Source organism: Dipodomys ordii, unplaced genomic scaffold, assembly GCF_000151885.1.
Source record: "Dipodomys ordii isolate 6190 unplaced genomic scaffold, Dord_2.0 Scaffold104, whole genome shotgun sequence".
In the NCBI taxonomy this organism is placed as follows: Eukaryota; Metazoa; Chordata; class Mammalia; order Rodentia; family Heteromyidae; genus Dipodomys; species Dipodomys ordii.
In genome coordinates this window covers 43,996-71,578 of record NW_012267320.1, presented here as the reverse complement: position 1 = coordinate 71,578, position 27,583 = coordinate 43,996, and the positions used below count along the sequence as shown (strand labels likewise).

At 47.2% G+C, this 27,583-nt stretch overlaps 1 protein-coding gene across 2 annotated transcripts in view; it reads right to left on the bottom strand.

The window, feature by feature from the left end:
* The window catches only part of Erg (v-ets avian erythroblastosis virus E26 oncogene homolog), a 40,876-nt gene that overhangs the window by 3,693 nt on the left and 9,600 nt on the right, over positions 1–27,583 (bottom strand). The window contains exons 2-8 of one of the 2 annotated variants that reach the window (XM_013027546.1): positions 23,723–23,874; positions 13,758–13,961; positions 12,886–12,966; positions 11,016–11,087; positions 5,202–5,270; positions 4,271–4,327; positions 3,853–3,900 (exon numbers count right to left, since the gene is read on the bottom strand). In XM_013027546.1, coding sequence (XP_012883000.1) covers positions 3,853–3,900; positions 4,271–4,327; positions 5,202–5,270; positions 11,016–11,087; positions 12,886–12,966; positions 13,758–13,961; positions 23,723–23,874 — 683 coding nt within the window. The remainder of the gene's footprint in view (positions 1–3,852; positions 3,901–4,270; positions 4,328–5,201; positions 5,271–11,015; positions 11,088–12,885; positions 12,967–13,757; positions 13,962–23,722; positions 23,875–27,583) is intronic. The other variant, XM_013027547.1, reaches the window with a different exon arrangement.

The following is a 27,583-nucleotide window of genomic DNA, read 5'->3' as shown; positions in this document are numbered from 1 at the left end:
TCCATAGATGACCTGGGAATACGGAGAAACGTGGGCTTTTTTTTTTTCTTTAACTTCACAGTCTAACATCTGCTTCACTGTAAACATATACAGTTGTTTGAAAATAAATATTCAGTGTCAACTTCCTCTCATGCAGAGAGCAATTCCACAGTTCCTGTGTGGATGCACAGCCCCGCCCAAGCAGCCAGGATCAAGCCTGGAAGTGCGCATCCACCCTGGGGCTGCCTTCCTAGGGACCTGCTCCTCGCCCAGCTCCCCTGTAAATGCGGGGAGGGGGACCAGCAGAGGAGAAAGCGGTCTCCTACTCTCTTGCTTCGATGTGAAAGACTTAAAGTCACGGCCCCAAACTCATAGCTCACAGGAGAGAGGAGCTGATTCCATCCGAGGAAGTGACAGGTCTGTAAACAAATTCATCAGCTCCCCAAACTGCGGCCAACGCTGAAGCTACAAATGCAGTCATTCAGCGACTGCTTGGCTAGCCTGTTCTAAAAGGTAATGTTTGCTGCAGAATTCGGTGTTCACGACAGAGTCTCCTGTGTAGGCAGTACATACGGCCACCTTCTCCCACAGTCATGATGAGAAATCATCATCCACAGCAAATGAAGCCAGTTATTCTTGGCCACAAAATTCAAGTGATTTATTGAGCTCTTACTTCCCAAACAGTCACATTCAATATGTGGTGAGATTCATGTTAGAATACAGAATAGGATTCTAATACAGAACAGGATTCTAAGGGATTCTAGAGGATTTAAAAAATCTTAAAGGAGGCTTGGCTAACTTCTGACCCACCCAGAGAAACTCGGTAAGCAAAGGTAGCTGGCACTGCCCTCTCACCGAGCGGAAGGGCGTGGCTGATGCTTTGGAACAGACCGATGACGTCAGAATTAAGGGATGATTTTTCTCAGCAGGAGAAAAGGTACCCCAAAGGCACATCATGGGAGTGTTTGGGGTGAGGATGCTGAAGTGCTCACCGCTGGTAAACCCAGGGCGCTCCTGGGATGTGACAAGAGCTGTCCATTTAAGATGATGAAGGAGATTTCTTCATAGGAAGAGCAAACAGAAATGTGTAATTGAGGCAGAACGAACAGGTCAGAGAATACAAGAAAGAAGTTTGATGGAAAAGGAGCATCTGCCCTGGTGCAAGCTGAGGACCGTCAGGAAAAGGAGGTGCAGGGACAGGGGTCTCCTTCCTTGTCATCTCCCCCTTGCAACCACTGGACCGCAAACCAAAGGTTCCTGCTGCCGGCTGCCCAGGACCCGGTGAATGGCGCCAGTGGTATGACACACGTGCTCTGCTCAGGATGCCAGGGTTGTGGCCTGCCATGCCCAGACACTGTTGGTGGCCTTCACCGGGCACCAGGAAGCCCGCTGTGCCCGCCTTGCTGATGGCCAGTAGCTCCCTCTGGTCCCACATCTCCAAACAAGCCACGCAGGACCCCTGCGCTCAAACACCCGCCACGTGGCAGACAGCGTGTGTGTGTGTGTGTGTGTGTGTGTGTGTGTTAAAAGGCCCACGTGGTCTTGTTCAGTACAGCTTCTTCTCTCCTGAGCCCTCACAATTGCTCATTCGAGTGGAACCTCCCTTTCTTTCTGATGCTCCCCATGTCCCAAAGCGTCCCTTCAAACTTAGCTGGCACACTCTGGAAACACTCCGATTTTTGGCCATGTGACTCAAAGGAAAGTTATTTAACTTCTTGGCGCCTCTGATTCCTCTTCTAGGGATGGAGATATGAGGTATAGAGGGGACCACAGGCATGAACACATTCTACAGGAACATCACATGGAGAGAGATATCAGATTATCACTCCACTGAGGCTCCCAGCTTCTCTTCTTTCTAAACTATCCTCATCCAACAGACTAGTCTTCCTGAGGGAGGACTCATCATAATCACAAAACATGGTCATTCTATTTATTAGAATGGTGATGAGACAGCTGGGCACTGGTGGCTTACACCTGCAATTTTGCCTACTCAGGAGGCTGAGATCTGAGGGTCATAGTTCAAAGCCAGCCCGGGCAGGAAAGCCCAGGAGACTCTTATCTCCAATGAACCACCTGGAAATTGGAAGTGGAGCTGTAGCTCACAGTGATAGAGCACTAGTCTTGAATGATAAAGTTCAGGGACAGCACCCAGGCCCTGACTTCAAGCCTCATGATGAACAACAACCAAAAGAATGGCTATGAGACAGTTTGCAAATGGCAGCTCTGGGAGGCTTGGCCACCAGTCAGATGCTATATAAAGGAGAAGAGCGGGGCTCTGTGGACTAGAGAGCGTTACAACCACCCAAGGAGGTGGCTACTCCTCAGGGCCAAGGCTGAGACCCCTCAGCCATGCACATCTCCAACGAATAAATGCTGTGCACCTATTCTCTGCCTGGATTAATGGAGTGAAAGAGAAAACAATTCTCTCTCCTTGTTCTGCAGCTGAAAAACTATTTCTTGAATTAATTATCATACCAACTTCTCGTGTCAAAGACAAAGTCACTCAGCAAGGATTTTTCATGTTCTTGAAGTATGGTTCCTTTTGTGGTGATGTCTGCTGACTGAATCTGATGGGGGGTTGGGTTCCCCGCCCCTGGTTTGGCCTGACGTGAAGAACGCACACATTCCAGCTTGTACTCGCAATGTGACTGTGGCACCTTGGCCCTGGCCCTGCAGCCCCCAGCCTGCAGCATATGCTCAGCATGTCTGCAGGAGGCCCAGCATGCGTGCTTCTGATTTGAATACAAATAGGACAGTTCAGTTGGCACAGCCACGTAAGGACAGGTGCGGGCTGGCCCCTGGTCTGGAATGGGCTACGAACAGACCAATGAAGGCCCTGTGCTTTCTTCCAGTATCTCAGTTCAAACACAGACTGTCAAAGATGGGCCTAATGTGAAGTCGTAAGATTGCTACGATTCTCCTTTCCAAAAGAATGTGTCTCCCTGGGACTCCTGTGTTGAAGGTCTGACCTGATCAGGGTCTTTACAGAAGTCACAGGCTGAAGCCTGGTGCTGGTGGCTCATGCCTGGCATCCTAGTTACTCAGGACACTGAGATGCTGAGGATCATAGTTCAAAGCCAGCCCTGGGGAAGGAAAATCCATGAGACACTTATCTCTAATTTACCACTGAAAAAGCTGGAAGTAGAGCTGTGGTTCAAGTGATAGAGCACTAGCCTTGAGCTTAGGGAAAGTGCCCAGACTCTGAGTTCAAACCTCAGGACAAGCAAGAGGAGGAGGAGGAAGAAGAAGGAAGGAGGAGGAGGAGGAGAAAGAAGAAGAGGAGGAGGAGGAGGAGGAGGAAGGAGGAAGAAGAAGAAGGAGGAGGAGGAGGGAGGAAGGAGGAGGAAGGAGGAAGAAGAAGAAGAAGGAGGAGGAGGAGGAAGAAGAAGAAGAAGTGGGCTGGGCCCTATTCTGATGTGATTGGTGTCCTTACAGACAGAGGATATACATACACAGAGAAGTGATGGAAGGGGACCTAAGGAGACGCCAGCCATCTGAAAGTAGAAGGGGGGTGCTGAGAAGGGACCCATCCCTCCCCCATCAGGACCACTGCCATGACACCCTGACTCAGACTTCCAGCTGTGAGCATGATCTGTCCCATGGCACCCAGTCCCCAGGGCTTCCTGTCGGCAGCCCTGGAAAGTCTTCACTCCACACATGCTCTTTGCTGAAGCTAAAATCTTAAAGGATAATCAGATCCTCTCCTTTTTTGTTTGTTTGTTGTTACTATTACTATCTTTTGACTATGACAACCCAGTGAGACCTACAAGTAAATAAAGTTGTTCCCTTGAAGGATGTGTGTACCAGGACAAAATGGTCTTTCCAAACACAAACAGCTGCGGTGTGAACACAGGCTCGCTAGCACGGCCTTACCTGGGTTCGCAAGGCGGCTACTGGTCGGTCCCAGAATCTGGTAAGGATCTGCAAGCAGAAAGGAGAGAAGTCAAACTCCAAGGATAGCATTTGGGCTCAGCATGAGGTGACTTCAGATTCCTTAGCTGGAAACATCCCCCCCCACCCCTCCCAGCCCAGAACCACCGCTCTGCCCAAAGAAGCACAAGGTGGACAGTTCTGCTCAAAGCCTCCAGCTCAACCGAGGATCTCAACAGGGCAGACTGGGACCACACCGGACACACGGTCCAGAAGCGTTTTAGTGCAGACTAATAGTTTGGTCCATCTTTAACACACAGATTGTTATAAAGAAGAAAAATGTAACGCTCAGTTCATCTTGGAAATTCCCCCACGGCCTCGTCTTCTCTTACGACTGTCCATGCTGGCCACTGAGACCTACCTAGCTGGGGACGCTGGTCTTCCGTTTTGGGCACTGCGGAAGGAGATGGCTGAGCAGCTGAAAATCCAAAAGCAATAACACAGTTAGCTGTAACTTCCATCTGGCCACCGGCCTTCGCTGCTGCTGAGGACACACTAATCATTCCACACAGGATTTTGATTGTTCATGTAAGAGTCTCACGCTTACAACAGAAGCACCTGAGAGGAAGGGAAATCTAAATACTATAGCAAAAAGGAGTATGTATCCCAGTATTTTTAAAGAAAATATACTCCACAACTTCTAAAAATAATTCTTTAAGAATTTGAGATGGCTTATGAAACAGAGTAAAATGAACCATGGTATAAATAAAGAGAAACCACCAGGAAAATAAGACATAACCAAATAAAGCAAAGCCCAAATTAAGGGACTCATCAATCATTTATTCTATACACCAGCATCCCAGGAAACGTGTTCGTCTGTGGGGAACCTCACATATTCATTCCTCAGGGGGATTTGAACTCAGGGCCCTGCACCTGCTTGGGGACACTCCGCCACTTGAGCCACATCTCCTAGTTATTTTCAAGGTAGGGTCTCACTTTATATCTGGACTGGGTGGGGCTCCTTCTGCTCACCATTCCCAGTGTCACAGGGAGGAAGGTGGGTCTTGCTACTGGACCTGACTGTTATACTGCACGTATAGCAGGGGTGATAGGCGCACACCACCTAGCCCAGTCACTTGGTTGTTTTGAGATAGAGTCTCAAAACTTCTCTTTTGCCCAGGCTAGCCTCTAAGCACAGTCCCCTGGTCCCTGCCTCTCAATAAGTCCTGTCTGTTATGAAAGTGGGTGCAATCAGTGCTGCTTCGCTGACAGTGGGACAAAGTTTTCACATGTTTTTTTTTTCCTCCATTCCCTCCTGTGGGGCACCCAGATCCGTGGCTCTGATTCAGTACCTTTGGACTGAGGGGTGGGGTGACCTTGGGTGGTCCAGGCCGATCTCCTGGGAGGCTCATAAGGTAAATCTGAAAAGACAAATGAATTGACTAAAAACAAAAAAAAATGATGTAGTTTTTCTAATAGATGTTTCCATTTTTTTAAAAAAATTGTGTTTATGAGGATGAATATTTGATATGAGGGAAGAAATATTCAACCACCAATTCACTCCCTTTGAATTCCAGTTATAGATTACAATCTGGCATATTTGGTTGATGTAAAATTCTCCCATTTTTCTAGGTTTTATTTTATAAGGTCTGATTTGGTACGTTTAGCTGTTATAGATGTCTCTCTTTCTGAGTTAGGGCAGTGTCTCAAGTGGTAGGAGATTGATCTAGCAAGCACAAGGACCTGAGTTCAAGCTACAAAAACCAATACATAAACAATTCTCTCTTCTGTTAATCTAAAAACTCCATGACCAGAATGTTCCAGAGTTTGCTCTTGTAAACATATCCCTACAGCTACAAGTTAAAACCATATTAAAAATATATTTTACAATGAACTTAGCCAGGGACTAGTCTAAACCTACCCCTTTATCATCTTCATGAATCAGAAAACAAACCATCTGAAACAGACTCTGCAACTCGGACTTGCCAGCCAGGTTCTGATTAAGGTCCGTTCCAAACCCACCTGCTGTCATCCAGACTCCTGTCTTCTCTCCCTGGGAAATGAATGCTGTTTTCTTCTCCTCTTATTTGTGGGTTCCCACCCTTGGTTTCCCCTCATTTTCCCTTTATAAGCTCACCCATTTATGTTGTCGGTCTTAACTGCCCCACTTATTTTTCTAGGCAAACATCGACTCTTTTTTCTAAGTGTATTTAGAACTTTTTCTGAAATGAATCGCATGAAATAAGTCCCACGCAGCTCTGGAGCAGTGACCTTCGGGGTCATCTTCTGATCTGTTAATTACATGGTACTGCTTCTCCGTGAGCCTCCCTCACATTTTGCATAGGGAAACTTCAGTAATGTGCTTCTACATGGAAGTCTCAGTCCCATTCATGGTGATCACGGCTCTGCGGGAGTTCCAGACTCTTTCAAAATAATGCATGCCTGTTCTTATTATCATGCACAGGGAAATCTCTGTTTACATGCAAGCCAAATACGTTTCAGAACCACAACTTCTTGGATCGATCGGACTAGTTCAAAGTAAATGTCATTCAGAGCCAACTGAAAGCCAGACTCAGGTACTCTGCAGGTGCCAGATGCCAGATAGCAAGAGATACCCATAAAAATCTCACATGGAGAGCCAGGCAAAGCAATTACTTTAAAGATGCATTGGAGGAAGTTAGCTGACCTTATTTAAGATGTAGTGACTCGGTGGGACAGTCTTCAAAGATCCTGACTATGTTCTAGAATATGTGTCTCTTCCTATTTTCATATCCCAATGAGAATAGAAATGATATGCAATGTGAAATTCAACACAAGATGGCCTTAATTTATTTGGTCTGTTTGGCTGTGAGCACAGCAACTTGGGTGGTCTTTGAAATCTTACCCTCCCTAGCCTCGATAGGTTAAGAGAATTCTAGAGAATTCCAGCTCTGCCAGAGCTCCCTCTCGGCTGCCCCCCACACCCGGCTTCTAGGAGTTCTGCTTTTCTGCAGTTGGGATTACACGTGGGAATTAAATCTGCCGCTGCTATCCATTTACAGCTACGTTTCAGCTCAAGTCTCTGGGAGCATATTCTGCATGTGGATTCTCCGCCAGTTGCTTTTTTCCCCCCTGCTAAGGGGAAAAAATTTTGTTAAGCAGAATTTCAATGTGAGTATTGTCTGAAGAGAAGTAAGAATCTACGAGCCAGGCTTTTCTAACATCATCTACCCTAACTCAGGAGCAGACAGACACACAGAGGTTCTGCTTCCCACCTGGGAAAGCAGCGTGCTCCAGAAGGATGTCGTAGGTCCCCATTTCTCAAAGGGCAGTCTGTGAGCCAGCATCCTCAGCAATATTTAGGAGTTTGTTAGAAATGCAAATTTTCATCCCACACCCAGACAGTCAGAGTCAGTTAAAATAACAAATTTGAGGTGCTGGGTCCTCTCTGAAGCTTGAGAAATCCGGCTCTAGCAATCTCCCTCTAACAATCTATGTTCTTACATATAATGATTTCAGATGTGCCATCTAGACCATGCCCATACAGGTGTTCTACATGCCTAAGCATCCTAGAGAACTTAGACCTAGGTCTGAGTACACAAATGGAAGATTTGCCAGAATCTGTCTTGAATAGAACGTATCATGGGTAAAATAGCACTGGGAAAAAAATCCAACACCCAACTCAGACTACCAAAATATTTTGAAACTCTTTCAGAAACTCTGTCCACGGATGAGTAGCCAGGTCCCACTCGCCTTTGGAAACGTCAGGACCTAAACTATACCAAATGGGGGTCTAACTGGCAGCCAAGTGTTGGAGGTGTTTGCGTAGACACTGATGATGGTGTTCATAAACACACGGCCGTGGTAGATAAGCAGGCTTTTGTTTTCCTTTATGACATTCTCTGCCAATGCTTCCTTATCAGCTACTGGTCCCGTGCAAGGGGCACCCAGCCCCTCCTGCAGGATGTGACCTTGGGAAGTGCCGTTGACCTTGGAGTTGAAGGGAGGATGGACATCCAGTCAGCCCTGGCAGCAGCTGTGCGATCTTCTAAGCAAGCCACTTTTGAGCAATTACACTCCTGGCTGTTGGAAAAGTTAGTAACCCCCAGTCACTCCCCTGCCTCTTAAATGAGAGCTGAGCGTAGCGCTTCAAATACGAAGGCATTTTTACATTTCACTTCAACACACTCTTCAAGGTTATGCACTCATCCACTTGGCAGAAGTTCCTGTGCCTGCAAGGGCTGATTTTTGGAGTGCACGAGGATTGTTTCATCTGTAGAAAACTACTGTAAAACTGAACTTTGTAAAGCTGATTTCCCCGGCAGCAGTTGGGTGACAGAGGCGTGTGAGGCAGACAGAGGCAGACCAGAGACTGGCTTAGAGGCAGATCCAGGAGCCTGGTGGTTGATGACTGCCCCACCCCAGCACCTCTGTGGACTCCTGCAGAGCTGGGATTGGGTTGGTTGTGGATTCTGGGCCAAACTCCTCCCACCACACCTTCCCTGACACTTCGGCCAATCAGAGAATTAGAATCATATCCTGCCTGTCTGGCCTAGGAGGGTTAAGCTCCACCAAGCTTGATATGCCTCCAGCCCTCCGCCCTCCCCTGTGCCTCTTCACATTTTGAAAGGATTTGGGTCTCTGTTTATTACAGTTGTGGTGTCTCCCTCCCCGGAACCCCCTGCCCCACAGGGGCAGAGGAAATGAGTAAAAACTTGCTTTCTTTCTGTTCTTGGATGCTAGTGAGGAAGACTTAATTAGTAGGCCAAGAGCTGCTGACCAGAACCAATTGATAAACCCCTATGAAATGTGAGGCAGTGAGCGTCAGCACTTAAACTGCTCTCTCTTGTCTGCCTACTGAATGGAGATCTTCCTAAAGCTCCTAAGATCCCATGTCAAAGATGTGGAGACAGAGGCCATTTATCTTCCCTCTTGCTTATGTGCACAAGCCTCGTGGTTCTGCTGGACTAGGAGGAAGCCCCGATGTGTGTGCGTGTCCAGGAGTCACAGAGCACGCAGCTGTGCAGTAGCTGGCGGTGCTGAACTGTCTCATTACACCTGGCCAGGCCAAGCTGTCCCAGATAATGGGTCCCAATAGATGACTAACACCCAAAGAACATGGCTTCAACACAGCAGTCAAAGCTGCAGTCTCCTCTCTCTCCTTAAGGTCCCTGGATCGTGTCACACCATGCAGGTGGTCATAGGGATGGAGGAAGCGAGGGTCTAGGGACCAGCATCCTTGTGTGGGATTGCGACCGAGCTCTGCCTCATGGCCTGCTCCTCAGCGGATTCGCGGCTGGTGCAGCTGGAGGCCATACGCTGGCTCCCAAGATGGGTCCCACCTGTCCCTCTCCGCTTTACCCCGAGACCTCAAGGGGGTCTACTGGCTTCAAAAGGAGTGGATTCACTGAGGGCGGAAGATGCTTACAGGGAAGATGAGAAAGGGTTTCTGCCAGTCATAACTGTCACAACCCGAGAAACAGAGGAAGACGTGTAAAATAGTGACCGTGTAACCATAGTCGGTCACTGAGGTGTCTGGGTGCTAACGCTGTTATATGAGGGACCCATCCACATGCTACTTCCATGCTGGGCTGGTAGTAGAAGCAGGTGTGTTTTAAATCAGGAAAATGTGGAAACCTGGGAGCTGGGTGTGAGCAGAGGAGGGAAAGGCGGGGTGGGGATATGCGCCGATCCCAACAGCTCTGGCCGACCTGGAGCCCGGGCTGCGCTGGCACAGTGCTGGGCTGACTCGCTCGGGTCATTGGCCAGCGGTGCTGAATAAGTGAAGCATTTGGGAAGCTCAGCAGAGAAAAATGAAAGATTGGAGTGTCAACTCAGCAACAGGTGGCCAAGATAGGATGAACTGAGGAGAGGTACTGGGAAGCAGGGCTGGAACCTTCTACAGTCCAAGTGACAGACAGAAGCGGGGACTTCAGCTCGGCCCGTTCACAGGCCTCTCAGGGACGGAGAAGCCAGTTTCTGCCCCTTGGGTGAGAGAAAAGAAAAATAGCAGCTGGAAGTTGTGGTAGCAGTGACAGGGCTGGAGGGAAGAAGCACCCCAAGAAATCTTCGGATCCCCACTTTCCAGCTTCTGGCTCCCAGCTTCCTCCTTGTTAAGGAGGAGCGGCTAAGCCTGGAGTTCTGGACCAGTTTGCCTGAGACTCGTGTGACCTAGACAGGTGACAGGGTTCAAGGAGGGGCAGCCAGGTGGAGGAAGACCCAGCAGGGGCCAGAGAAGCCGTCCTCCTGCCCAGCTGAGAGGCTGCCAGGAAGAGACCTGGCCTGCGGTGGCCATCAGGGAGGTGTAGGTGCACTGTCTGGGTCTGAAATGTCCTCTCCGAGACACCGTACCCCTGGCAGATGTCCACCTCCCCTCTGAGATGCAGCCTTCGCTTGGGAGGCTCCCTGGTCCCACCCTTGGCCTAGAGGCAGCCATCAGCTCCAGCCATTCAGCACCACCACAACTCCATGCCCATCGCTGGCTCTGGGCAGCTCCACTGCATCATCTAGAACCCCAGGCTAAATACCACAGCTTGCTCCCCACTGAGCCCCTCCACCTCGAGACCAGAGGAGCCACGCAGCAAATGAGCCAGGTGGGGTGCCACCTGGGTACCCCAGGTTTCAGAAGGTAGCTTCTTGGAGTTTGGTTCATTCATCTTTATATTTACCGAGTCTAACATGGGCGGTGTTTGGCACTTCGGGGCACAGCATAAACATTTATTTGCGCATGAATGACACCCATGTTAATTACCTGATTGTATTACCCAGAAAGGCCTGAAGTAGGACTCAAGATAAATACTATTAGAGGTTTGTGCCCTGAGATCTTGCTTTCTTGTGGCAAGCTGGGAACCGGTGGTTACTAGTTCCCTTGCTTTGTGCCGTTGTTGGGAGAAAGGACCGACTGAACATCAGCCCTGGCTGAGAAGCTCTCCTTTTCCCACCTGTCCTCCAAGAGCGACTGGGGACGGTTAATATGCTCCTAATTCAGAAGCTCCGTCACCTTTGGTGCCATCTCTGAATGGAGCACCTGGGCTGAATTTGCTTTCTGAGCCAACAGAGACAGCAAGAACACTGGGACCCATTTCAGAGCTGGGATCCACTCTTTCATATCACAGGACTTGGGTCCTGGATCAGCAGCCTTGTGGGATGTCCCCAGGTGAAGCGGTCACACGGGGGTGGTGGCATACCTGGCCTAGTTGTAACTCTTTGCGTAGCTTCAGGATATACTGAAGTATTTGGGAAAATAAAGGCTGCACCCCCTGCAGACAAAAGGAAAGACAAAACACGTGAGGGACTTTTGTTTTTGTTTTTTTTCTGTGGCTGTCAATCTCAGTTATCTGTGCCAAAGCTACCCTACCCTGGCTGACCTTCACGAAACATCTTGGACCTCTCGGGAAACGCACAACTATACTGCTCACACACAGGGACAGGAGGTTCGCCTGGGTGTTTGTTACAGAACACTTTGCATTTTTGATTTTACAGCTTCTTGCTGACGCTCCGTTTTCATCCAAGGGATCTTTATTAAAATTTTTCTATGGTGCTTTTTTTTTTGCAAACATATAAAATCCATAAAAAGTTTTAAAGAACTCTTGGAAAACAGTACCAAAGAATGACAAATATTTCACCGAGGACTATATGGATTTTATTAAAAATGAATCCACATCTCTATTCAAATGCCTGGTTGCTTTCTCTCTCCCAATACTTGTGTTGTCAACTGACAGGACCCGCTTTCTGCTGTCCCTTTGGACTTTGTTGTCCCGCTCTTTGATTGCGTCTATGTCTCCATGATAATAAAATTAATGCCCTTTGACCTTTCTTGAAATATCCAGGCACATTAAAGAATTTCTAACTAAGGGAAATTATCAGAAAATACGTGTATCTCAAAGGTGTTTCTGCAGAGGGAGAAATCACCTTAAATTATTTTGTTATTTCTGGGTACAATATTATTCATAGGGTGATGCGTGAAGGAGAGTTGAAAGGGGGTGCCCCTGGCTCAAAGCGTTTTTTGATATTATGCAGAAGCAATGCTGAATACAAGAGACCAAGGTAAACCAGCCAGTTAGTTGTAATCTTCACCTCCAGAGTTGGTCTTATTGTAGGCTGCCCTGAGGCTGCCCCATGGTTTGGCTTGCTTGCTTGCAAAGGATTGCGCCCCTAGCCTTTGCACCCCTCGCCTTGGTTGCTTGTGGAGGGCCCTGCAGGCTCATGCAGAGGAGCCTGTGGCTCTCTATCTCCCCCACTCCATCAGAAGTCAAGGGGAAGTAAATATGGATACAAACCAAGAACACAGCCATTCCACAGAGTACCACCAACCCATCACCACCTAGAAACCCCAGAGAAATGGGAGGAGGGGTTAGTGAGGACCAAGCAGTATTGTTACACTCAGCCAGGCTCAGGCATGAAACAGACCAAAATGGAAGACCCGTGATCACAGATCAGAAGGTAGGCACTGGGTTAGAGACGAATTTCATATTCTCCAAAACTGCAGAAGAGTTCCTCTAGGGAAAAAACTCAGGAGAACAGCCACCCCCTCCCAGCACCCATGGCAGGTACTTTAAGAGTGTGCCTGTTTAAATGAAATCCCATCACCTAAAAATAGCATCAGAAAGGAAAAAAAAATTCAGTCTAGCTTGTCCTGGTTGACATTCCTTTGGGAATAAAAATGGAAATAAAAACAAACCAAAAAAAATGGAGGTTGCTCAGGGCCCCTTTCTTTATACTAGAGTTGTTTTAAGTCTCTAAAGCCATTGTATTGGGATTAACAGTAATAGCAAGAGATTGAAATCCAGCCAAGGTGAGCAAAAGTGGTAGCTAATTCTGCACGTCTTCTAGTTAAAGGAAATCCTTTGATGGACGGAGGAGGGTGGAGGAGGGGTGACAGGAAAAGCTCAGATGCTAAAAGGCTTCACTTCCTTTAGCCTAAACGACCCGTCTGCCTTCTTTCCACCTCTGCCTTCTGCCTTCCGATGCTCTCACCTGTCCCGAGTTTTACCTTAAAGCATGCACCTGCAGACAGGACTCTACACTCATCCCAGGGCAGGGTGGGGCCAGCATTACCTGTGTTTCTAGCATGCATTAACCGTGGAGAGTTTTGTAAGGCTTTGTCAACATCATCAGAAGTCAAATGTGGAAGAGGAGCTACAAAACAAAACAAAAGGCAACATCCAAATGATAAAGAAGAAAGAAAAAAAAAGAAGAAGAAAGGAAAGAAAGGGAGAAAGGAAAACGCCCTGACCCGACCTAACATCACCGGCTCCTGACAAACCTACATCACCGCCCTGGGTGTTAGTGTGTTAAACCCTGAACAAACAGATCATCTTTCTCAGGGAGCGCCGGTTGGGGTGCCTGGCACGTTTCCTGTTCCCCATGGCCATGCCGGACCCTTGTGAGACCTGGAGCCTTCAGCAGAATCCCTGGTTCAGGTCTCCGATCGCCAGTGTCGCTTTCCCATCCTGCCAGGTTAGCCCAGCCCTTTGAAGACAGAGTGAAAATCCTCCCTCTGTTCAAGCTTAGTTAAGACAGGAAAAGGGGATGCGGGGGCTGATTTAGCTTTTGGCACCAGTAAAGCCTGTGATTCTCATTGTGTGGCTACGAGTCTCTTGTTCCTTTTTGTTTTAATGAGGGGCATCACAGAGACTAGGGAGTGTGGGACCAGGTGAAGCTTGCTTTCTCTACCCTTTCCCCCCACCCCCCAGCGGGTCCCACGTGCCCTGCAGGAGCAGCTGAGCCTAGGGTGACTTGTGCCCTTCTCGTCGGTGCTGCCTGTGTAACCCGGCCAGGTTTGCATGGCGCCCTGTGGCATCTCAGTGTGGCATCCTCGCAGACACTGGGCAAGGTCAGGAGGATGCTGTGGACCACCTGGTCCGAAGCCATGGCAACAGGAACCATGGCAACCGGCATGGCGGGGGCGGGGAGGGGGGGCGGCTTACTCTCTCTGAGGTAGTGGAGATGGGAGAGAAGGATGTCGGCGTTGTAGCTCGGGGTGAGCCTCTGGAAGTCATCCTTGGTCATCTTGCACAGCTCCTTGCCGTCAATATTCTGGAACAGCAAGACGTCCACGTCTGGAAGGCCATACTCTTTCACCGCCCACTCCAGCCACTGCCGCACGTGGTCTGTGCTCCACAGGGTAGGATCTGAAATGGAGGAAAACCCTGAGCCAACATCGCCCCTTCTCCCCCTCCTCTTCTTCTGCAATGGCACACCAGGGTGTCTTTAGACACCCTGAATTCAACGCCACTTTATCCTCAGGGTGCAGAGAGGAATTCAAACACCCCACGGACAAGACCCTGCCTGCACCACCCACCCAGGTCACCCGTGGAAGGGTCCACCACCCTTGCTGGTGTCTGGTCTTGCTTTTGACAACATGGGATGGCTATGTGGGATTCTTTCTATGGTTGTCTCAGTTTGTTTCTGTGTGGGATTTTAGTTCTGTAGAAATACTTCATAGGAATAGTTTTTTTCTTTCTGAGAGTCAATGTTCTTTCTCTGCTCTGCTTTTACTGTTTCTCCTTCCCATTCTCTTTCTCTCTCCCCCCTCTCTCTTAGATTGAGTCTCTCCCTTTTTCTCAGTGTGGCTTTGAATTACCACCCTCCCACCTCTACTTCCTGCATAGCTGGGGTAACAGGAATTTTCTTCTCTTAAGGGTGGAACCAGATAATCTCAAAGTTAGGAATAAACATCCTGCCTGAAGGTCACCAGCTCCAGGATAAATGGAGAAGCGACACTTGGGAAGACTGCCTGAGAGAGAGAAGTGTGGTCTCTAGAACATTCCCTAATTTCCTTTGGGAAGCCAAAGGCTATCACAACTCACTCAACTCACTCACGTTTCCTTTAAGCAAGTCACGTGCAAGGGCCCTGAGACCTGTCCCCAGCCAGGTCTCACCTGTGGCTAGTCAAAGTCTATTCTCAGTTACTGCTGGTACCAGTATTAATCACCACAACCTTTCTGATGAACCAAATATCTCAAATACTTTTTAAAGTCTAAAAGTATTATGCAAAGTGACATGAATTTTGATATATGTAAATAAATATCTATTATATACATTTTTTAAAAGTGTGAATGGTTAGCTGGGAGAGATGGTTGCAGCTACTAGGAAGGCTGAGGCAGGAGATCTGTTGTTAGAGGCCAGCCTGGATAACATCATCAGACCTAGACTCAAGTAACAACAGCAGCAACAAAAATTTCCACATCTAAACTAGCTGGCTGTAGGGGCTCAAGCCTATAATCCTGGCTACTTGGAAGAGTGAGACCAGAAGATCATAGTTTATAGTCAACCTGGCAAAAAGGGAAAAAAAAATTGTAAGGCTCCCTGTCAACCAATGGTTGGATACGATAGTACACATCTGTCCTTCCTGGCAATATGGAGAAACGCAAATAGGAGGATCACAGCCCAGACCCAACCAAGGCAGACCCTACCTTGAAAATAACCAGCAACATAAAGGAACTGAAGGTACAGCTGTCCTGTCCTGAAGGCAGGCCAGCCCCTGTCCACTGAGCACAAGGCCCTGAGTACAAACTCCAGGACCAGACCACCAAAAATAAATAATCCACATTTCCTAGGGAAATAATACAGGATGTGCACCTTCATGATGTATCTTCAAGAATGTTCTCTGTAGTGTTGTTTATATAAGCAAAACACTGGAAATACCCTAAATCTCCAGCAAAAAGAGAACCAGTGAAGTCGTGGTACGGTTAGTAATATTCTTGTAATTTTTCAGAAACTGTTACATTGCTAGAATATATTTATTAGTATGAAAAGAAAAGTGCCATCTGCTGTCTCGGGGACTAGAGAGAGGAGTTTTCCTTTTTATCTCTAGTTTCTAAAGGAGAAAATTTTATTTGCCCCAGGTCTGCAGGCTGGGAAATCCAAGGTGAAGGTGCCAGCCTTGGGTCTGGTTAAGAGCCTTCTTGCTGTGTGCCCTCCTGGCCGAATGCAGAAGGACAAGCTCACCAGCCAGCAGGACCCTAAGCAAGGATGAAGACGACAGCGGAGACGCTCAGAGCTGAGGATTCACTCTCTCCCATGCCAGCTGCTGCTGCCAGGGAGTTAGTTGTTGTTGTTGTTGTTTGTTTGTTTTTACCAGGGAGGAATTTGAAGCAGTGGTAGTGGAGGGTTCAGTGGAAGCCCAGCCACAAGGGAGAAGGGAGGAGGGAGGAGGGAGGAGGGAGGGGGGAGAAGGAAGGAGGGAGGAGGGAGGAGGGAGGAAGGAGGAGGGGTGAGAGGTGAGGAGGAGGATGGAGATGAAAGCTAGCATCAGGTCCGGGACGGTCTTGAGCACCTTGCTTAAAAGTTTACACTTTATAATATAGGAACTTCAGAGTCACTAGACATGACCAAGGAATCAAAAAACAACATCTCTCCAGGTGCCAATGGCTCACATCTATAATCCTAGCTACTCAGGAGGCTGAGATCTGAAGAGGATTAAGATTCCAGGCTTGCCTGGGCAAATAAATCTAAGAGATTCTTATTTTCATTTAACCCGGATGAAGTCGGCAGTGGAGGTATGGCTCAAGTGATGGAGCATCCACCTTCAGTTAAAATGCTAAGAGAGAGTGCAAACCATGGGTTCAAGCCCCAGTACCTCCCCTACCCCCCAACACACACACAAATATGTCTTAAATTACACCAAGCACAGAAAACTCAATCCAAAAAAAAACAAAAAACCAGAAAGCCTTCTGGGAGGTCAGAATGCACCTATTTGGCTTCCGATTCTACCATTTACTGGCCATACAGGCTCACTTCTCAGATTAGCTTTGTTTATTTTTTGTGGGTAATTAAAGGGACTGCAGGGAGTCACAGAGCCCTGGGAGAACGTATGCGGGAGCATTGCCAGCAGTAACGCTGAAAACTAAGGTGTCAGTGCTATGCACAGTGTGTTACAATCTCTGCTGAAATGAATTTAGTCACCAAGATCACCTCCCTGTAAGCACAAAGGGCAGATGATGCATCACTGCTTTACAGAGTCTCTTTCATGTGCCTCAGTCAAAGGATTCACAGACTCACCAAAGGTGAGCTGTGTGTTCAACCCTCTCATCCCATTGTGGAGACATTTGTGTCTTTGCCTCTATGTTTTGTGGACAACAAATGGTAACGCTCAGTGGTCCAGAAGGAGAGGAGACACTCTTATTAGTATTTTGGGTTAAGGTCCAAGGCGTGGTGGATATCCAGGAGCTTTATGAATTCTCTTTGGTTGACTGGAATTTTTAAAAAGAAATCAAAGCACATCATCAAACAGAGTTCTAGAGTTGCACTTGTAAACTGATTTAGCCACACTGGGGTTTAGAATGAGGGCCTTGTGCTCCCTAGCCACTTCAGCCATGATCTCAGCCTCTTTTTTCCCTTTACTTGTTTTTCAGACAGAGTCTCTCACTTTTGCTCAGGCTAGCAGTGGACTTTGATCCTCCTTCCTATACCTTTCCAGGCTGGAATTACCAGCATGAACCACCACACCCAGCCCCAAAGATACACATTTTTACACTCTGTGGGTGGGGTGGGAGAGAGGGTTCAAGCAGCAGTGGGAAGGGGGTTAAAAGATATTTTATATTTCCATGAGTCAGGACTGTGACATGGTTGGCTCCCACTGCTGCCAGGAAAATATTAAGTAGATATTGAAATCCGGCAGAGGGGCACGGCTGTGCCAGGCAGCCTGCGCCTTCTCGAACCACAGGCCCTCACACAGGGCCCCCTCCAACTGCAGAAGCCCCGCCAGAGAGAGGAACTGGAACAAGATAAAACAAGAGTCAGAGGGGTGAGAAGGTGAGTCCTGAGTGTCACTGTTCTTGAGTGATAGTAATGTGCCTTGTGCCTTCCCGAGAGAAAAGTCACCCAAAGTTATAAGACGAGCATTAAAAAATACAGTAAAACAACATGAAGACAAAGGCCCTCCTCAGTCCTATCACCGGAGGAGCCACAGAGGCTTTATCAAACACACTGGCTGCTCTACACCCAGCATTCTCTAAGCCTACGAAAATAAGACGTAACTTCAGTCCCCGAATGACAGAACTCAGGGTTTCAAAGCAGGCCCCACAGGAAGGGCTGGCTAGGACTTTGCCAAATCTTCACCCCACAAATTGAAATGTAACTCCAAAGAAAAAGCTGACTTCAAAGCTGTTCCAGAACCTTTCGAAGTTTTAATGGATAGGTGGTGCTCATTGGCTGTCTTGGTTCTGTTTTATTGTATTTTTGTTTTGTTTTGTCTTGTTTTTTGTTTTTGTGTGTAAATGGGGCTGGAACTCAGAGCCTGAGTGTTGTCCCTTCGTTTTTTTTCATTCAAGGCTGACTTTCTACCACTTGAGCCGCAGGTCCACTTCCAACGTTCTGGTGGCTAGCTGGAATAAGAGTCTCATAAACTTTCCTGCCCTGGCTGGCTTTGAACTGCAATCCTCAGATCTCAGCCTCCTATGTAGCTACCATTGTAAGTACTGTTTTGTTTTTGTCTTCTAGTTTTTTTGGCACTTAGAAGAGGGAATGAGATCTATAGGCATTGATATTTTAAATGCTGGATTTGTTACTTTGGAGAGGGGCATAGTGCATAATCAATACGTCTTTAAAATAATGGAATATTTCCTAATTGTTAGATTCGGAGTTCTAGAAAATAACCATACCACCAAAACCTGTAATTTTAATGTTGTTGATGCACTCATTACTGAGAAAGGAAAATCAAAAATTCACACTAAAACTGACCTGTTTATGTCCTTTTGAAGTTGTCTGTGTTGTTCCAAGACTGTATCATTAGGTGTATTTAAGTCTTTCATCATTATCCATTTTTCATGAATTTAGCCTTTGTCCTTTTGTGATATTCTTGTTTACTCTTGTAATGATTCCTGCATGAAAACTCTTTGCATACTTATTTTTTATTTCTGTCAGCTTTATTCAGTTAGATTTTTTAAGATGGTTCATTCCACAGTTAGTGGTTTATCTTTTTTGTGAGATGTTTTTTGTCAAAAGTATACAACTGATTTGGGTTGATTATTTTAGTCTGTCACTTATGCAGCAGATTTGTTCCATTCATATTATTGTTCCTGGTCTGATGCCAACCTCCTTGTTGTGTATTTCCTGTGGCCACTTTTCTCTGCCTGCTTTTCTTTGGCATTTCTTTCCATCTGAATTGATTTCATTTTTTATTCAGTCCCTCTTTTTCCCAGTTAGTTACAATGTTTACTATCTTCATCTTTTCCATCCTCTTATTTCTTCCTTCTTGTTTCTATTCTCACTCTTCACTCATTAATCTTTAAATGAAATCTAACTTAATCGGTAAATTTATCCTTTTTCCAAGAAACACTATGAGTGTATGAAGCTTCACTTCTAGTTACCCAGCTTGACTCTCACATGATACAATGTCTAAAGCTTTCATTCCACATTATTTTTGATTCCCCATTTAGGCAGCTGTGTTGTCATTTTGCAGCCATTTCTCTTTTGTGCTATCCTCATTGTAACCAACTCCATTGCTCTGGTTTCCTACTTACAACTCACTTCCTTCTAGGACACATTTTTTCCCCCTGTTTATTAAGTCTTGTGTCATTTCCAAAGTGAGGGTCAGTTAAACAACCAACTTCTGCCTTTGTTTGAACGCACCATTTTTTACACTCAAGTCACACAATTCATTGGAATTCTCACTGTTTCTTTGTATTCTGACGATCCTCTCATTCATTTATAAGTATTGCTCTAAAGGACTGGCTGACTTCCAAGTGGGTTATAAGAGTTAAAAAAAAAAAGTTAAGAATCACTAAAAGCTGGTGAGTAATAGAGGGTGATGAGAAAATCAAGAGTAAATAACGGGTCACCCGGATTCAAGGACCGTGGGATCATGGAGAGCTACAGTCCCCTTTATTCTGAGAATTCAGATTCCCTTCTTTATGCGAAACCACAGCACCAAAGTAATGCACCAGTGCTCTGTCCATCCGTCTGTCTGTCTGTCAGAGTGGTTCTCTAATGTAACTCAGACTGTGCTCTTACTGGATGTCATAAGAAGCAGGATGCTGAAATATTGGGCTCTAATGTGGTAGGATAGTGGTCAGGCTTGTCTAGAAAGCCCAGGGGTCTTGCTGTTACAATTCTGAGAGCAATATTGCCTTCCCTATAAAAACTTGTTTTCAAATTATTTTCCCTGAACCTTCTTTTTATCTTGGATGCCAGGAAGCTCTACGCTATCACAGAAACTTAACCCAGCCTCATGGGTACACCTGTGGTCAAAATGACCTGATTCTTTCTTCACACGCTCTTGGGTGTCCATACGTATTTTCAACAGCTTTTACGTGCTGATCTGTATCTGATCTGTAGTTTGGGTCACATGGATGTTAGTAGCTGAATTCTTAAGGCATCTTGAATCCTCTGGGAAGTGAAATGGAGTATCTCTACCTAATGAAACAGGCGGATGCTTCAGAAAATAGAACATGAAAGAAAATAAAGTATAAAGAAAGAAATCGTAACTTGTCTCAAGAGAAGAGATTAATCTGCCAGAGGACTAATTAAGTGTGAGTTGTAGATCAGGTGAATCTCAAAGATGTCTTGAAGAATGAGCAGAACCTGTGGGCAAGGAAGGAAGCAGGCTGTCCGGCCGCAGGGACAGCTTGATGAAGACCCCGGGCTGTGGACGTGAAGGACAGGAGCACAGCCATGTGATTTGATGGACCCACAGGACAGGACACAACAGAGGAAAATGGGAGGGTGCCAAGGGACTGAGAAACCAGAGCATGGCAGACATAAATGAAGCTCTTCGTGAGCCATCCTGTCTCTATGACCACCTCCCTCAGATATTCTGGAATATGGGTTTGAGTCGCTCAGTTTTGAGCTCCTAATCACGCACTGTCCAGTTGTCACTAATTCCATAGTTGCTGCAGAGGATCTGATCTACCTCTGCCAGGCCTGGCCATCTCCTAGGCGAGAGACATATGGTAACCAATGCTCCATGGACACTTCATAGACTGAGTAGAAGGGACCCAGCTCAGAGGAGCTGCATAAGATCCAATTCAAAAAGGTTCAGCCATGAGCACTGGGAGGCAGAGAAAGCAAGACCGCAGGTCAGAGGAGGTTTTATTCCTGGCAACCGGGATATAGTAAAAGAATTCAGTGAGTGGCTGGAGAAGAAGCATGTGGAGAGATGAATGGGGCCCCTCACAGGAGCTGTGTTCAGAGTGGGCTGTCTTGAAAATAAAAAGCACGCGTGCAGAAAGAAAGAGCTGTCTGGAAAGCTTGACACTTCAGTGTTCATTTTGAGGAATGAGACACTAAATGGTACTAGCTGCTCACCCTGAGGTCTGGTTGCATTTGTTCAGCAAATGCAACTTTTAAGAAAGGTAGATGAATTATGCCTTCCTCTTTGTGAGCCTGCTTCGTGAGCATGACCACCAGCACACTGGCAAGAGCTCAAAAGCCACAAGAGATTCCAGAAGCTTCCAGCAAGCACAGAGGCACGCCCATCACAAGAACACTGCCCTGAGGGCAGGCATTTGTGACACTCCAAGACACTTAGGTTGTGTAGAACGTTCTACTGCCATCGTGAGACGGGCTCCCATGGTTTCTAAACATGGCTGCATTCTAGGCAGAGCGGGAAATGTGAAAGATGGAGTCCTGAGCACCACCAAGGCAAAGGTGGCAAAGGTGGCTCTGGGCAAGAGTCGACCAAACCAGACACAGGCCTGGCATTCTTCACATCAATGGTCACAATGGAGTTCAGAACGGACTCCAGCTGGAAGTGAGGGGCTGCCGTGTTCTGGGACAGGTGACACGGAACAAGCATCATGTCTACCGTCAGTGCAAGGCAGCATTGGATAAACTGCATGAGCTGCCTAATACTCTATTATAAAGTAGTATTACAGGACAGGGCTCTGCTGTGGGCTCATGTCAGCGCTCTGAGCATGCTAACGTGGCCTGCACAGCAATGAAATGGTCACTAGGTTGGGGGTAATAAGTGAAATGTCCCCTTACAATACAGTGAATTTTGGACCAGTGTATTGGGGTGTAGCCCACAGCAACTTGGGGAATACACACCCCTGTGTGCGGGGGACATCTCCCTCCGGTCTCAGTGCCATTCAAGTCTTACTGTCATCCATGCAACTTACTCGTCTATTCTAAAGTAGACTCTGCCTTTCTCACGATCCTTCCTTTCTCATTCATGTATATTTGTGTGGACTTTCTTTAAATTCATTCTGAAATCAGAGGCAGTAAATAAATCAAAGTGCTACATGCAAGTATGCATACATACATGCATATACACATACACATGCATGTGTGTGTGCACACATGCATGTTGGCCCAGACATGCTTGCATACATACATGTGGACACTGATACATTCATTCATTCATTAGGTACAGTTTAGGGGTCTCTTATGGTTTTTTAAAAATTATCTTTAAGTAGCTGTACAAAGGAGTTGCCAATCAACAAGGCAGTATTTATGAAAGCAAGGCATCCTGAATCGAAGATGATAGTCTCAAAACCAAGGCTGTTGCAACCGTGCTTTGAAACTAAAGGACTTCCAAGTATTCTGACCCAGACATTGCCCCACTCCTCTGTTTCTTTCCCTCTCCATCTGTATGTTCATCTTTACTGTATCTGGGCCATTCCGATGCCCAGGGCATGGTTCACGGATACACGAATAGAGCAACTGCTATGGAAAACTTCATGGTTTGATTTAATTTCATTCAGCTGTTTTATAATCTGTGTCTAATGAACAGGAGCTCTGGGAACACTCAGAGAATCCTGTATTTGTGTTGTGTGTGTGTGCACGTGTGCATGTGCAGTGGTCTACTGCCAAGCACGCATAGCTGAGGAGCAGGGGTCTTCATGCTAGAGCTGAAGGGACAGACACGGCAGCTGATAGCACCACCTGATTGTGTAATGTGTGTGTGTGTGTGTGTGTGTGTGTGTGTGTGAACACACACCTGAAGCTTGGCCAATAACTGAAAGATGAACAACTTGCAAAATCAGCCACAACTAGCTCTCTTGGCAACATGACTAACTGAATAACTGCCTGCATGGTGTGAAGCAACAGAAGGAGGACACAGGAGAGAGAGGTCTGGCTGCTTGCGAGGCCCGGCTCACGCCCATGCACGCAGCCGTCTCCAATCCGCACTGACTGCAGCCCACATGTGCAAGAGTGAGCGGCCTCTGGCTTGACTCAATTGGTTCTTTGCCTCATCCCTGTAAATCTCAGTTCTTTTGTTCTACATACTTTATGAGGCAAGGTGCACTCTGTGAGGCTGTACAAAAGCAGAATCCACTTTAGGCTAGATGAATAATACACAGAAAGACTCCAATGGCAAATGAGATGAGAGGGAGATGTACCTTGCACACAGGTGTGCGTATTCCCCAACTTTCTATGGGCTACATCCCAATACCCTGGTTCAAAAGTCAAGTGTTACATAGCTTGTGCAATTTATCCAAAGGATATGGGTGATATCAAGGTGTATGGACGGCATGACAGAAATAATCTCAGAGGAAAAGAATTTCCCCCATGAAAAAGACACTGCTCATAGACAATTGTATATGTGTGTGTGCATGTGTATAGTGTGTATATATGTGTATTTGTGTGTGCATGCATGACTGTGTATGTGTTTACCTGAACATTTTCTCTCTTCCCTCTCTCCATTTATTATTTATTTAATGTGTATTTATTCTTCTCAGTCAAAACAGAGTTGACAGCCGTGCATTGCTCTCCCAGATGTTCTGAAAATTGAATGCACACGGGTGTATGTGCGTTTGTCCTTATTTTTCTCACTCCAGGGAGATGAGTGAATGCTCACCCCACGCGGGTGAACTCTGTGGCCGCCAGGCTGGCCCCAGAGGGGTGACCAGGATCTCAGGCGGGTGGGGCAGAGCTCAGGACTGTGACACCCAGGCCACCCTTCGGGGATGCTCTCTGGGAACAGGAGAGGAGCCCGTGTGCAACTGACCTGCTGGTACGATCACCCGGCGCTCATTCGTGGTCATGTTGGGGGGTGCCATGTGCTTCTCCTCCATGTAGCTGCCGTAGCTCATCCCCACCGCGTCCGGACTGCCCACCATCTTCCCACCTTTGGCCACACTGCATTCATCGGGGGAGCTCCTGAGGGGGGCAACACAGATTCTTCCGTTACTATGGCAGCCAATGAGCACAGCCCAGTGGTCTCATGAGAACATGGTAGAAGAGACAGGGGAAGGAAGAAGAGAGAGAGGTGCACCAGGGCGTGAGTACAGTGCATGATCTGTCCATATGAATGCATAGGGATGAACTCCTAAGTGTGATGGGTGGTATTGGAAAACAGCTTGGGGAGGGAGACAGGGTTAGGTGTGGAGGGAGGGGGGGTGTTCCATGTGGTGTTAGTACCCTTATGAGAACAGAGTCCCTGCTCTCTGTCTCTCTCTCCTCTCTCTCTCTCATCTTATCTCTCAGTCATTTGTAAGAGCCTCTCCTCAGCCACAGATCTTGCTAGCCCCTTGACCTTAGATTTCCAGCCTTCAGAACCCCAAGAAATGAACCCCTGCTGCTCATGCCCTGTCTGCCTGTGCAGACTAAGTGGTACAGCCTGGCACCCTCAGAAGAAGCACTGAGCACATGCAAGCTGGGGATGAGGTGCTGAGGGGCACAGATGTCATCGTCTGGATTCTGTGTCCTCAGCCAGCGCCTTCTAATGCTGCCAGGGGTGAACTCCCTCGGTGTCAGCTGACGAAACCCCTTCAAGGAGAAGCTGTGGGCTCTCACTGTGTGACAGTGACAGGTCTGGTGGACAGATGCTGAGGGCTGGCCCTGGGGCCACTCACTGCCTAACAAGGTTCTGTCTCAAATGACGCTCCCCTTAAAAATGCAGAGCGAAATCCGGGGGCTGGATTTCACCTATCTATGGCCAATCACAGGATCTGGAGCTCCAAAGGCTCAGGGTAGTTCAAGTTGAGATGTAGGCAGGAGGGAGGGGTGGGGTCCGAGCTGAAGGAGGCAGCATCAGAGCAGCACCCAGCAGAGTGAGGACCCCAGAAGGTAACAGGAGAACAGCTGGGCAGATGCAGGGAGGGTCTAGCGCCTGACTGGGGCAACCACCAGGGTTATTATTAGTAAAGCAGCCATTGCGATTTAGAGCAAGACAAGCAAATCTTGATAGAAAGAGACAAAAAGTAAAGAAAACCTTAAGTAATATTGGAGCTGGGTGCCTGTAGCTTACCCCTGTCATCCTAGTTACTGAGGAGGCTGAGATCTGAGGATTGCAGTTCAAAGTCAACCCAGGCAGAAAACTGGAAGCGGCACTGTGGCTCAAGTGGTAGAGCACTCTCCCTGAGCTATAGAGCTGAGGTACAGCGCCCGGGCCCAGGGTTCAAGCCCCAGAATCGACCAAAAAAAAAAAGTAGTATTTGAAAGCTGTAGGGCAAGGTGAGATCAGACCTCCTAAGAAACCAACTATAATAAGAAAGCAAAGACATATGTAGAGGCCTTCTGAAGTGGTTAACACACAGATCCTTAGTGCACACCCGGCCCGGTAGCCCCCAGATGGCGCCCCTCGACCACCATGGCAGAGCGGGTCCACTTCTACGATGGATCTCTGAAAATGCCTCTGGAGATCTATCTCACATTAATCATTTTCATTCTCTTGGGGATCTGTGGCCATTCATTTGTCTGGATTTCACTATGTCTGCAGATTTCTATCCCAAGGTTAAAGTTTGAATTGTACTCCAAGGGTGAATCAACGTTCTGTGGTCGATCCACGGAACCACAGAGCTATAGACTTGGCCTTCGAGTCTGAGGAGGTTAAAGCCCTGTGAAGCGAGAGGACACTCTCCCAGCGAGACAGAGCTGAAGTGGGATGGGCCTGGGAAGTTTGGTTTTGTTTTGCTTTAGCATCTGGGCACTCTGAAATGCCAGCTCCTTCTCAGGATCATTTGCCAGTGGTTTGAGATCCATGGAGGAAGCTCAGTATTGAAACAGAAGAGGGCGGTGGTCAGGTGTGGAGAGAGGTTCTGGCCAGGGCTGCACAGGACCAAGGCCCTGCTCTGGGCCTGGGGATACACAGCCCTGTCTGATGCATGCCCAAACAGGGTCCTCCGTGCACTGCCAGGATGAAGGACTTTTAAAAATAATAACTGAGTTCCCATGGAGTAGACCCTGTCCATTTCCACTGCTGCCTTCCTACACATGCATGGTTTCCTCCTGATGCTTTTTTTCCTGGCTGAAAACATTTATCTCTAACAGGCCCATCCTAATATCAAAACACAGAATATCTTCACTTGAGACTTAGTTTCCAGTTCCTCTGGAAAATTCCACCAGTGAATGAAGTGCGAACTGTTCTGGTGTTTCTGTGTCTTCTGTGGAAGAGAGACTGGGGTTTGGTTCTTTAGGAAGGGATCTTAGATGGATTAAGGGTACCCACGTACTGGGAATAACTGATCAGCTCTACGTTTAATCATTCACTCAGCCGCGAAGGGCCTGCTGTATACCAGACAGGCACTATCTCCTCTCTTCTCCAACAAGACAAAATTCATCGTCTGAATGTTAAAGGTCAGAGAAAATCTAGCCTGAAGGAAGCAACAGGTACTGGGGGTTCCAGAAACTTCAGAACAATTCTTCCTTTCATTTCCTTTTTTTTCCCTCGTGGCTGGATCTTGAACTCAGGGCTTTGGGCTTCTTCTACGGCAGGCACTCTACCACTTCAGCTATATCTACGGCCTTTGTACTTACACTATTTTTTAAATACAGTCTCCCATTATGTCCAGGCTGTCCTGGACTGAGACCTTCCTATTTAACTTGGCACGGAGCTGTTATGTGGTATATGCTACATGCTTTTTATTGGTTGAGCTGGGGTCTTAAAAACTTTTGCCCAGGCTGGCCTCTAATAGTAACCTTCCTATTCTCCATCCTAAACAGCTGGGATTACAGATATGAGCTACTGTGCCTAGATATTTTCTTTAACTTCTTAAATAGCATCATTTTCTTTATCTAAGAATTCTAGGCATGGATCACAGGAGTTCTCCTTTGGCATTGAAAGAGATTCCTCATTAAATCTGGATATGATCATCTGTTAAAATGAATTTTTCCAGAGCTTACCAAAATTATGTGCAAATATAGAAAATAGAGGCTTAAGCTTGAAGTAAACCTTTGTTCCTATATTAAAGATGATCCATAGTTTATATTGAAAAGAGCAACGTGAGATCATCAGACTTGCTTTAAGGCAGTTGAAAGAAACAGTGATTCCCACCATGTTTAGTTTGAGTTTGCGGAGAAGATAGCATGGACCCACACAGTTTTAAATAATGCTAAGGAATCTCCAGCCCTCAAATTGGAAAGGGCGGCCCCTAGCGAATCAGTGCAATGCTGGACCCAAAGCAGGTATCGGACCAAGAGTGGTGACCCTAAAGCTGTTCCCTTTTCATGTGTATTTTCCCTTGTTAATTTCCTTAGGGACTTTCATGACAAATAGTAGCATGAACCTATGCAGGCCCTGCTTCGCTGCGGCACACGGGCACACCGCCCCTTTACAGCAAGGGCTGGCGTCATCAGTCATCACGACAGGTGCCCAGAGAGGAACTGCCTGCTGGCGGCAGCCATGGTACCAATCCCAAGCACTGCCTGGCGCACAGAGCCACGGGTTCCACTTGGCGATCCAGATCAGATCTGCATCTCCATCGCAGAGCTTTTCACACATCATAGTAAAGGGCGTCTGCTCATTTATTTATTTTGTGGGTCGTGGAGTTGGGACTCCAGGCCTGAATGCTGTCCCTGAGCTTCTTTTGCTCAAGACTAGAGCTCTACCACTTTGAGCCACATTTCCACTTCTCGTTTTCTGGTGGTC